A 13,405-nucleotide genomic window follows, 5' to 3' on the forward strand; every position below is an offset into this window, starting at 1 on the left:
TGGATGTAAAGTTAAGGGTGGGGTAGTGACAGACTGAAGGGGGGAGCCTCTCCTGGACACTCAGAGCCTCTCTGTAGGGAGTCAGAGACTAGGCCATTCAAGCATGTGATGTTTTGAAAGAACTCCAGGCAAATAAAATCTTAACCCTTGCAGTGGGGCTACCCCCCGCACTGCAAGGGTTGTTCTGCCTAGGGAGCTAAAATAACTAAATAAAATATACTAACCCAAACAGCGACCATGGCTGGCTCCTAGACTGGTCCCTTCAGCCTCTCTCCTACCTTTGCTCCGGCGGTCTTAGGTCCTGCGAGTCATCACATCCTATACAGTGTACACGTTTTATACAGTATTGAACATTACATTAATGGAGCAGAGAGGGAGAGAGGCTGAAGGGACCAGTCTAGGAGGCAGCCAGTATTGCGGTGCGGGTGAATATATCTGTTATTTTAGCTACTAGGAGGCAAAATGAGCACTTAACCCTTGCAGTGCAGGCACAGCCCCACTGCAAGGCTTAAGAATTATTTTGTCTGGAGTTCCTCTTTAATATTACCTTTGGGACCACATTTTAGTCATAAGGAAGTTGTATTGATCCAAGTAGTGGAACAGTATCAAAGGGTACCAGAGGAGAGTCCGAATTTGGAGTCTTGATCATGGAGAGATTATCCATGTCAGATTGTGTTTGAATCACTGGACCAGTCCTGTACAGTAGTATGTGCATGGCCGTTTCTAGACATTTTGGATTATCATTTAAGCTGTTTTAATCTAATGTAAGAGTAACAACTTTTATAGTTATTTGATCCATGTTATTCAGATGCAGGGGGAAGTAGGTAGGTCAACAGGAAGTTGTTTGTCAGTAGAGATAATAGAAAAGAGTGTCTGCCAGAACGGTTTTATTTTTGAGCAAATCCAAAATAGGTAGAGCATTGACTCTTTAAATTTGGAGCATCTCCAACACATTGATCTAAATACCAGGAAAATAAAGTTTTACTGGAGTGTAGTACCATAGGGAAAAAAGTTTGTAGCCAGATTGCTGGAGTCTAGTAGAGATCAAGGCTTTACCGCTGATTTACTAAAGACAAATTTGCAAGGAATTTTCCTTTGTAAATGTTTCAAAAATTCACATTGCAAAGAATACCTGGTATTAAAATATTAAAAAAATATATATAAAGTATGTTTGCTTGCACATGATTGAATGATGGAAGTTAGCCAGGCTTTACGTCTTTCGCTAGGCGAAAAAAAAGTTGTTTTGCAAAGTGCAACAGCAAATTTGCTTTAATTAAATCAACGCCTTTATGTGTAACAAAAAAAATTGTCCCATTGTTAGGCCATGAGCTGGTATGAGAGCTCCTTTATTTAAAGATGGCAGAAGGGGGATCTGATGGATTGATCTATGTGAAGCTATTGATAGAATTGGGAAAGCAGACCTCAGGGTGCCGTTTTGTTGAAACAGTTTGTTCCACAGGGGTGAGTGGCCATAAGCCAGTCTTTTAGGGGCAATGAGTTAATGAATTATTGGGTTCATGCATCAAGCTTAGAACAGTTGGAAGATTCACAAAGATTGTGGAGGAAAACACAACCCTGTTAGGATAGGAACCAAGGGATTCTGTGCATTCCCACTTCTTTCCTTTTTAACAGAGCTGTTGTTGCTGAGACCTGATGGGAAAGAAAAGTTTCTGAAGATAGGTGGGAGAGTGAAGGGTAAAGCCTGCCATACACCTATAGATTTTCTGCAGATTTTCTACGGTCAGATGAGATGGAAAAGTGCAAAAGATTCCTCCATCTACGCTAAACTGCGTGGATGGAGGAATCTCCCAGTGGGCCCACTTCAGTATCTTGCTAGTCGGCCCTGTTGGCTCTCAAAATACCTGAACAATCTGATTGGATGCAGGCATTGTAGAGGTATTCTGAGAGCCAGCGGGGCTGACTAGCAAGATACTGCAGCTTGGCCCAGTGGGAGATTCCTCCATCCACACAGTTTAGCGTAGATGGAAGAATCTGTTCCACTTTTTTCATCTGACCATAGAAAATCTGCAGATAATCTATAGGTGTATGGCTAGCTTTAGAGTTGTAAAGAATTGTCCACCTTCCAATTTGAGAACTTTTGCAGGATGATGTTGATTAATGTGTGTGCGGTTGTTAGAGCAAGATTGGATAGTGAGATCCATGTGAGAGAGGCAAATGAGTAGTTGCGCTCCATTAAGGCCCATTCTTTGGTTGGCTCATGACAGTACCAATGCCAATGGCTGTGGCCAAAATGGTAGCAGAACAATGAAGCAGAAAGTATGTAGCACCCAGGCCACGAAAGTCCTTAGTATGGGTAAGGGGTTTTTATTGGATTCTGGGCAGTTTGGAGGTGATGGATACCAGATAGCCAAAAGAGGATGGAAAAGCAATTGACAGTTTCAAAAAAGGTGAGATAATTCTCCCATTTTAGAAGATCCATCTTTGTGACTTCTACCAGGGGGACATAGTTACATTGATATAGGTCTTTAGAGGTGCGGGTCATTTTAGTGCCAAAATAAATTAGGATGTTGTGGATCCAGCAGAAAGGGAAGCATTGCTTAAGGGAACGGGTTACTTTCTAGCTCAGAGTTACAGTCATGGCTTTTGATTAATATTTATTTTGAGGTGTGAGGGGGAGCCATAGAAATAAAATCCCCTCAATTCGTTCAGAGGTGACAAATGTAGATTAGTGGTATAAAATAAATAACCAGCACAGGCAGACATTTTATATATTTTTGGTTTAACACAACGTTCTATAATGTCTGGGTAAGTTCTAATGTGGCATTAGAAAGGTTTAAGGGTAAGTGCAAATATTTGTGGGACAAGGGACTGCCTTCACATTCTATTAGTTATGAGAAAGCTATTTGAAAGAGTGCCGTCGACTCTTTGCACTAGCTGATGACTAGAGTGATATTATATATGTAAATGGTAAGTTCAGTTCTTCATAAAACTCCCTCCCCTGGGTCCCCACTGTACTTCGCTGCTGTGAATATCATCTCCCACCATGGCAAGAACCGCTACCATTGCAAGCATTATGCTACAGAGGCTTTGGGCTGTGTAGTGTAGTTTTAAAAGGTCCAGGCTATTACTCCAGCTGGGGTGGGTGGTGGGAGATGGTATTCACAGCAGCTAAGTGCAGCAGGTAGGGTGCTGTGAGTTAGTTCACAGATTTTTATGAAAAGGGAAATGGCATCAATTGTGAACAGTGCATTAGCTCTAGTTTCTATGAAAAAAAGATGAAACCGATTTGCTGAGAATGAATCAAGATTGGTAGGTGGTGGCACAGTCTTTTGAATATAATTTATCAAAAGAGTTTTTGATTGACATTGAACAAGGATATCTGTATGACTGATGCAGCTGGTTATGTGTTTGAGTGATATGGGACTCACCATTATGGTCACAGAGAGTCAAGAGCTAAGAAGCATTGCGGACGGTCAGGGAGCACAAGTGAAATGCATGCCTTTATGAAGTGGGGAGTGAGGTTTGATGGAAGGCTTTGTAGTATAAGAGGGCCAAAGCCATGAGGCCCAGGATCTTTACCAGATACTGTAAAGGAAAAACAATTCTGTAACGGAGAAAGGGCCTAGAGCTTTCACAGCTTTTTGTGATAGTTTAAGCATCCCAGAATATTGTAAATGGTCTTGGATTTAGGGATTTTAACATGCGAGTGGGAAGGATATATTATATAGATGTTCATAGGAGTAGGATTTACAACATACAACGGCCTTATTGGTGCCACTAGTGTTTCGTTTGGCAAGAATCCATTATGTGAGCGATGTAATGAGAGCAACGCTGTTCTCTAAGGGATCAGGCTCAGGATGGTTGAAGATCCTGATCCCAGAAGATGATCCGGGTGAAGATGTCAGCACCAGCAAGGGAACAAAGGGAGAAGAGTTTAGTTTTGCTTCAACCTTTCAGTCAAAGATGACTTCTGCACCAGTCGACCTTCATCTCACAACAAACTGGGTACTAAAAACAGTAAGAATTATAGTTATGGAAGTATGACTGTATCTGTATGTAGTCAAAAGGCAACCATTTATGTCCCATTGCTTGACTTGAAGGTTTAGCCTGCGCAAATATTTGGTCATAAGCACTTCTAGTTGCAAAACCCACACTTACCAGTACCGTAATATAAACATAGCTAAATAAGAGTCTGTGCACATCCAGTGTAAACAATCAAACCCTTTATTGTGTAAATTACATTAGAGCGCTGTAAAAAATAACCTGTTAAAGAGTGAGAAACAGTAGATTGGTAGAGGTAGTAGGAAAATTTATGTAACAGTCCACAGATAGTTAACAGGAGTGTATCAGGCTAAAAGTATTTTATTTTGAGAAGCTGATCAAAACAGGTTAACTAAATAAATAACAAAACAAAAATCATTTAAATACTATAGTCTAGAGGATTTCTACAATAACAAATCAACACAATACTGATGATAAAATAAAAGAGCACAAAAGCTACACCACTAAATAGGGTGATATTACAGAAAGAAAAAAAATGTTAGGATCCGGGGTGATTTTTTTTTTAATGCTTGTTCAATTATGTGAATCTTATTTCTGCACTGTACACAGCATGTAATTATCTACAATGGTTTCCCCCTACTGTTGTTCTCCATAAAGAAACATCGACATTGTAAACTTTGTTGTAGCATCAGTGACAGCCATGCTTCCTGCCAGCCGTCAGATGTTCTTCAAGACTGTGCCAAGCTGAATGAAGACTCCGTTTAATTGTAAGATCACTCCAAGCCAGAGTGTTTAATACCATAGGTGTCATGTTTTGAAGGATCTAATAGTAGACTGTATATTATAGTATGTAAATCACTGTGTCTTTTGAAAATGACACTTCACAAACAAAACGAAAAAAAAAAAAGAAACGTGTTGTGTCCAGTCATATTAAAAAGGAGGAAACCGTTAATAATTAACCAGATTAATTATTAGCATAGATGTGGAATGAATCCAAAATAAAATATTTAATACAATAAAACACTTCAGATGTAAGCATTTCTGAATCCACCTCCTACCCAGGCAATACTCTAGACACCAAATTTAGGGAACAAAATGGTGGCCAGCTCATCACCACACAAAATTAAAACATTTAGCTCCTGGTATAGCCATACAAGAACTAGAAAATGTATTTGTAGAACCCAGAATAAAATAAACTACATTAAAATATCTGTTGGGAAAAAAATGCCTTTTTTTTTTTTTAATTCTTTTCAAACAAAATATTTATCATAAGCCCACATACTACAAAAACAAGCTATTCTTTATAGTACAAAGTAAACTGTCGCTCTTACCAGTATTAAAAGGTTAGATTTTTTTTTTATCTGTACATGTAAAATTATTGCTTTTTTGAAAAATATATTTAGCATGCTAGGATTTTATTTTATACCCATTTCCTGCCTTTATAAAAGGTTACAATTAAAAAAAACACACACACTAGTAAAGCTTTTGCATTTTTTTTTTCACAGAACATATTCTTTTCAAGGCAGCAGTAACTTTGTTGATAATGCATAAAATCAAATGTGCAAAGATTTGGGACTCTTAGATGTGTTGCTGTAACACATGGTGTCACAGCAACAATGGGCAAAAGAAGATCTATGGAAAACATATGCAATCCCTCCCAGTGAACAGCACAGCAATGCTGTTTGCTAGACTGAAGGGGTAAACCGAGTTCACTGCTTTATTTTTGTTTACCATCACCTCACCATAAAAATGCTGCAGAAGAGGTATATAAAGCTTTTTTTTTTTATATGTTCGTTCCCCCCACAACCTGAATTCCACCAAATAACAAAGACAACTTAATAGGCAACATCATCAAACATGCTATAAACAGGAAAGAAAGAAAAAATCTTAAGACCTCTCTCAAGGTACCGGCTTGGAGAAGGGTGGTTTTGCAGTGGGGAGATGCATGCATGCTATCACATGCCCAACTATTTTTTTTCTTCTTTTAATTATTTCGCTATCTAGTACAGTACTAAACTCTGCAGCTGTTGTGTGGCATTTACAAAGGGAAAACATTGCATAATCATTTGTGAACAGGTGTAAGAAAGTAGCCCTATTATTAAAAAAAAAAAAAAAAAAGTCCTGAGAGTAAAATCAAGAAGCAATTTTTCCTACGGTATTAGTGTTCATGTAGCATCACGTTAAGTGTTTTATTGTTCACATCGGTCAACAGCAGAACGTGGCGGCACCTTGTGATTCGTCGTCAGAATTAAGACCATCAAAATCATGAGCTGCTCTTCAAATTTAATAAATGCATATTATTATGCAGCATCACTGAGCAGTTCGGCTTTAAGCAAATCAGTGGTAAATAAATCCAACGCGTTACTTATTGTGCCTTGTCTCCGCTACTCCTTTGACACTCGCAAGTAGTCCTCTGGAGTAGATTACAGATCAGTGCTTAAACTGTCCCAGCTGTGTTATGCTGTACCCCTTCCATCCAGTGTGTGATGAAACTCTGCTTCATGACTGTGTCATGTGCCATCTCAGCAACTGCTATTTTTAACAAAGTCTGAACAGCATTTAAAATGATATGGATGTAGATTCGCCTACATCTTTATTATAAAACACTATATAGTACAGGAGTATCGTCGCACTAAGAGGGAAGGTGTCACATTTTAGCTTCACTTTAATGCAACAGCTCCAGTGACTTGATGATTAGAAGGCATGTTTTCCAGCTGGTCCTCTATGTAACTGGTGGGATTGTCACTTTCAGGTCGGAGGAGCTGCTTGTCGGGGTACTCGCTGTTATCAAAAGGTACCCGATGCACACATTGCACATGAGTCTTTAAATTCCCTTTTTGAGAGGCACTGTATGGGCAATATCTGCATTGGAATGGTCTCTCCCCTAAGAAAAAAGAAAACAAAATCACTTTTTTCAAGGTATTACTGGTTATCTGGCTATAATGTACAGTCATTAACTGATAAACTAAAAGGTACCTATAGACATTCAGTTGTTTTTTTCTAACCAAATATATATTTTTATGCCCACCTGGGACATAGGCCAAGGATTTACCTGGTGTTTATCTGGTGTTCTACTTTTGCAGATATCCAGTTTTCTAAACACTGACAGATCTATTCACTAAAGGGTAAAGAGTTTGGAGAAGGCAGGAGAAGTGAACAATCTAACTGGAAAGTGAGCTGAATTCGAGACTTTTTCCAAATCAGGTATGTTGTCCTAGATTGTTCACTTCTCCTGCTTTCTCCAAACTCTTCACCCTTTAGTGAATAACCCTGTGAGAGGTTTGCAGAGCTAAGGTCCTGTGTATAGGACACCTAGGAGAACAAATGGCTTGAAATTTGCATCTGCAGTTTTTTTCCCCCTCTCAATCCAAAGAACATACTGGGATAATCAGCTTGTACTAAAACCTACCCATAGATTGTGAGCCATATATTGTCTTGGACATTCTGAGAACAACTGGTAAATGTTCTGTGTAAATAATTCTGAAATATGGCCAAGCTTAATAGAATGCAAATATTTATTTTCGTCCTCTCCAGGAATAAGGGGTATAAGTCTAAAGCAGTTAAAACCAAACATTAATTGCAGGCGAATCTTCGACGTGAATGTGTTTTATATGACAGTAATTGATTCACCACCAGTAAATGTTTACTCTACATTCACTGTTTTATAAATATGCCCCCAAGTGTACTTTTAAAGTAAACCTGAGCGGCTGTACAGCCGCTCAAGATATCTTGTAAGCAGCCTGATTCTCACTCCCCCTCCCCGAACACCGCCTCTCTCTGTCTGCCGCCTGTGTCACCGCCCCCTGCCTCTCTCCCCACCCACCATCTGTCACCACACTCCGCTGCCTCTCTCTTGCCCGCTAGCTCCCTCCCGGCCGTGGTCTTCGGGGTACCCCCGCAGGGCTCTTCTGGGGGACCCGGGACCACGCAAATTGGATCAGGTTAGAGAGCGGGGAGCAGATGAGAGCATGTCCGTTCTCTGCTCAGTGTGAGCACTGACAACACTCGCAGCCTTTCTGCCACAGAATAGCAAGCAAACTACTGTGCTAGAACTCCTCTATTGGAGGTGACAGGTTCAATAAAGAGAACCTGTCACCTCCAAATGCTATCATACAGGGGGCTTGTTAGCTCTTGTGTTATAGCAATAAAGTTAAGTGAAAAAAAGTCAAAAAAATACAATACAAATTTGAAATGTAAATAAATAAAAATGTAAAAAAAGGTAGTAAAGTAAAATTAAAAAAAAATTAAAACACATGCATTAGGGCATTGTGTGAGCGGAGTGGGCAATCCGTGACGGACGGTCGCGGAATCGCACACCACCACTGACAGTGCTATTATTTTCAAATGGCATTCCAGTCGAGCCAGGCAGGTTGCACGATTTCCCACCACAATACCACCTGTGCAATCGCAGTTGAAAACACAGCACGGTGCATGTTGCAAAAAAAGGTACATGTACCTTTTCAGCAGTTGCCATGCGGCTGTACCCTATGAAAATCAATGCGGTCGCGCAGCAACCGCTGTATGCAACTGCACACGTGTGCCCAAGTGTGCACCAGCCCTGAAGGGTGAATTCACTTTTCCAAGTAATTTGGGAAAATAATATTACCCGCACAAATATGGCCCCCTCTCCTTCCCAGATACACTTGCCATTTGGGCGACTGGTCCTTCCCCATCTGCCAGTACAGGTGTACTATCTGTACCTGTGCCATGTATTCTGAATTTCACTCGCAAATTGCAAGCACTCGTTGATCAGTGCGGTCACCTGACGGCGCTGACTAATGAGAAGCATTTCTTAGCACTGCTAAATACGGTTTTGGTTAAAATAGTTTTTTTTGTATCAGGACAAGTATATTGTCATGAGGGACAAGTAGGGTGGGCTCCCACTTTAGTCCTTGGACAAGTCGTTTTTTTTAAATTTCCACACCCCTGTGGTTTGCCCCACCAATTCCGTTGGCTCTGTGTTTGACAATAGGATGCCCACCAAATGTAAGAACAGAGAGGTATGGGAGATGAGGACAGGGTCAACCTAATCACTTTAAGGAGAACTATGAGGTGAGTGAATTTCACTCAACCTCATAGTTTGAGCCGACGTGTGACAATGAAACAGTCACACGTCGGCTCAATAGAACGGGAAGTGAGCGAACACATACCGTCCCTCACTCACATCTCGATCCTGCCCCTGCAGAGAGCCGTGACCGTCACTCATGGCTCCCTGCAGGGATTCCCTCCCTCCCCGATCCTCCAGCGCTGACTGGAGGAACGAACGGGGGAGGGTGCGGGTACAGCTGGCTCTGCCTCTAGATAGCCAGAGCCTGCTGTCAATCACGCAGCTGGGTGGATCTCAACAGTAATGTCGGGATCCATCCCAGCTGCGGTGGTCTCGGTATTACTGAGCTTAGTATACTGAGCTTTGGGTCACGGGAGGATGCTAGTTTATGTCCTCCTGTGACCCTGAGGAGAACTTTGGGGAAAAACATTTACCCCATAGTTCTCCTTTAAAAAGTAAAAAACAAAAAAACAAAATGCCCTGCCCCCCCCCAAAAAAAGGAAACCTGTGATGACTCTTGCACACACCTTTTGCCTGTTTGATCAGCACAGCATTTACGCCAAAGCTTTCTGCACCAATGTCAATGCTCCACCACCCACAGACAAGCTGAGCAGAGCAAGAGTGTGTTGGCTTGCACACTGTTAGAAATTGAAGTGCTGAATGACTACACCTTTTTTTATCACATATTTCTAAAACTCTGGACATGAATTTGGATTTTACTAATGAGGCTGGGTTCACACCTAGGCGACAGCATTTAATGCACGTTTTATGCGCATAAAAATCAAACCGCACGTTTTTGTGAGCAGATTGTAGCTCATTTATGAACGTGCAGAAACACAGTAAACGATCAATTTCAATCGTTTCCTATTGAGTCTATGGGGCCAAAACGGGCTGTAATATGCCAATAAAAAGCTCACATACTTTTTCCAGCGACAGGCGTTTTGCTTATTGCGACACGACAAAACACTCAGATGTGAACAGGGCCATAGAAATGAATGGGCTTTTTTTTTTTTTTTTGAGGGGGCATATTTCTTGGGAGTTTTTTTAGGGCCGAAAAAGCGCTACAAACCTCTCAGCATGAACCAGGCCTTAGAGCTAGCTACCATTCTTACAGACTATCATTGCGACACTACTGCACTATGCAACAGGAAGGCACATCTAAATATAGCTGAGAGAAAAAGAAATGGCCTAACTTTCACTAAATCATTAGTAGTTGGATGAAACACACACTGAATGTCTTCAGGTAACTTATGTTTAGCTTAATCTATTCAATGTCTGTTAAACTCCAGTTGAATTAACCTATCTGTTCTTTCAAGAAAACAAAGCATATCAAGTTCTTTAAAATCATCTGGCAAATGTCAAAACATGACCTGAGGCCGCAATGAAGAAAAGGAAAGGGGGCAGTGAAGGAAAACAGGTAACCGTTTAAAAAAAACACAAATAAAGAGCACAGTGAAAAAGCAGACATGAAATAAAGTAAAATGTTCTATGTATGTCCACACAACAAAGAGATTCACGATAATGCTCTCATACATATCTGTCAAAACCTAAACAGGCTTTGCAGCAAATTTCCCTAAAGAATCACAAAGAGGAGGCTCTTAGGCAGAGGGAGGGGGTAAAAAAAAGCTAAATGTTAAAATGTGAACTAATGTGAGCCTGAAGCTTTCACAGGATTGTTTAACAATGACATTTTGCATGTCACAGAACAATGCCATGTTCCTAAAACAACAAGGCAAGCTTAATATTTCATTAATACATTAACCTTATAAGTGGAATTAGTTAGGAACTGTAAATCACTTTTAATCAAGGCAAACCAACCAAGCAAATTCTGTAGAAATGTCAAAAAATGCAAACTAAATACAAATGTGAGATTAAATGCACAACGGTAAACAGATATGGAGCAAACATTCTGTTACAGCCATGTTACATAAATTACCATTTGTAGCACGAAAAGGATAAAAGTTAGGTCTTGTTTTAACAATGACTGGCATCAATACAGCTGTGCAAGCTAGTAAATGTACCTCTGTATTTAGAACTGTGAACTACTTTGGATTGCTTTAAATCTTGTTTTAATGCGAGTTAGGCAAAGATTGCTGCTGTGTCCATTATTAAGATTTATGGATTACCACCAGCAAAACGGATTAACACTTGCAATTGGGAGAAAGGTATCAATAATAAATATGAAATGAGAATTACTTTAAATTGCAGGAAGTGCGGTCTAAAAATTACAGTAACTGTAATGACTTACAACACAATGATCAGACAGGTTTTTTTTACAGTTCTGACTATTCACCAGGATAGTGATTTGTAAAATGAATTAATACAAATTAAAATAATTTCAATGATGACTGGCATTTTTTGGGATTAATAGTTCCACCAACTTGGAATTTAAAAAAAATAAAATAAAAAAAGTTATTTGATCATTGATAATATTTACCCATCACCACAAATAGAACCATAAAGAGCATACAATACTGTACATATTGTATATATTTTTCAATGCTGACCACATATTGTCAAAGGCTTTTCCACCTAGTGTTTAGTCAATGCATGGAACAATTAAACAATATGGGGTAAACAGCAATAGTACTGTTCAGGTTTGAAAGAAAATTGTAGGAGGATATAATTAACGTAATCAGAGGTTGCTACTCAAGCCCATGCACAGTAGTAGTATTTCCTAAGAAAAAAAACAAACTGCTTCCTCAGACTTCATCACCTTCTCATACTGCTCCTAAACTGATTCTATATGCACACCTAGAATCAATGGACAGTGCATAAGTCTCGAAAATCTAGATTCTCTTAAATGGACACTAGGGCATTGCTTTTTCACTTTAACATTTGTTTCTGTAAAGAAAATTGGTACTTATTGAAGCATTTCTGCTTTATGTAACTTGTTACAGGGGTTTTATTTTCAACCGAGATTATGTGATGTACATTCCTCACAATATAACAATCTGTAGATGTTGTATTATAGCAAACGATGCGTGTAATATCACCACAAGGGTAAAGGCCTCTTAAGGTTTGAAGAGAGGGAGAAGAGCAAAGGAAACATGAAACTTTGGAACAACAAGGGGAGTAAGGAGTTACGCTATAGACAAAATATAATATGTAATCTGTATCAGTCTCCAGGGTTTCCGTAAACTAATTCAAAAAAAAGTTCCCCTAAACAAAGAAATCCCTATGTTGGAGCTGATCTAGTAAACAGGTGACACAAAGTATAATAATGTATAAAAGACTATATTTAATGACAAATAAAGAAAAATACAAATAGGATCCAATGTAACGACTTCTAAAAACAAATAAAAAGACGTCCCCTGGAAATTCCACTTACAGTAGTACGAGTGATGATCTAGAAACCACCTCAGTGGTAGATAGTCACTAATATATACACAATAATGTGTTTTAAAGACGGATACAATGTATCAGAGCGTATTCACAACCTGTGTGGTTTGCGATGAGGGACAGTCTTTGTAGGGTCCCCTGTTTAAACACGGATGTAGTGAATTCTGTGAGGTATATCCTTGTGTGAGATTGTGACTCCAGATAGCAGTGGTTGAGAAATCTTCGTTCCATCCTGTCCTGTCACTCGACAATAAAAGGTTGTTTCGTTCACTCGACCATGGGTAAAGTGATGCAGGATACCCGCATCACTTTACCCATGGTCAAGTGAACGAAACAACCTTTTATTGTCGAGTGACAGGACAGGATGGAACGAAGATTTCTCAACCACTGCCATCTCGTAACTGCAGTGAAATCTGTAGGAATCTGAACCGAGATCGAGAACAGCTTGTGGGCTGAGGTTGCTCCATCTCACCATCCACCTTTCAGCCCAGTGTGTCTTTATCCATTTCGCTGTGCGGCCGCACATGCTGGAAACAACCCCCGGGTTCCTTTCTGGATCGGAAGTGACCGACACCCGCTGATTAGTGTGAGCTCAAATGAGCTGGGAGTGACACGCTCATCGGAGCCTCCAGACATACAAGGATAAGAACTATCTGGAATCACAATCCCACACAAGGATATACCTCACAGAATTCACTACATCCGTGTTTAAACAGGGGACCCTACAAGGACTGTCCCTCATCGCAAACCACACAGGTTGTGAGTACGCTCTGATACATTGTATCCGTCTTTAAAACACATTATTGTGTATATATTAGTGACTATCTACCACTGAGGTGGTTTCTAGATCATCACTCGTACTACTATAAGTGGAATTTCCAGGGGATGTCTTTTTATTTGTTTTTAGATGTCTTGTTACATTGGATCCTATTTGTATTTTTCTTTATTTGTCATTAAATATAGTCTTTTATACATTATTATACTTTGTGTAACCTGTTTACTAGATCAGCTCCAACATAGGGATTTCTTTGTTTAGGGGAACTCTTTTTTAAA

The 13,405-nt window shown here is 39.9% G+C and overlaps 1 protein-coding gene across 1 annotated transcript in view; it reads right to left on the reverse strand.

Moving 5' to 3' along the window:
• Nucleotides 1-5,323: 5,323 nt before the first annotated feature.
• Nucleotides 5,324-13,405, reverse strand: part of ZNF516 (zinc finger protein 516) — a 34,598-nt gene continuing 26,516 nt past the window's right edge. Inside the window, exon 4 of the mRNA XM_018555534.1 lies at nt 5,324-6,847. Within this exon, the coding sequence (XP_018411036.1) occupies nt 6,624-6,847 (224 nt within the window). The 3' untranslated portion in view covers nt 5,324-6,623. The remainder of the gene's footprint in view (nt 6,848-13,405) is intronic.

Source organism: Nanorana parkeri, unplaced genomic scaffold, assembly GCF_000935625.1.
Source record: "Nanorana parkeri isolate BGI_ZX_2015 unplaced genomic scaffold, ASM93562v1 scaffold200, whole genome shotgun sequence".
Lineage (NCBI taxonomy): Eukaryota > Metazoa > Chordata > Amphibia > Anura > Dicroglossidae > Nanorana > Nanorana parkeri.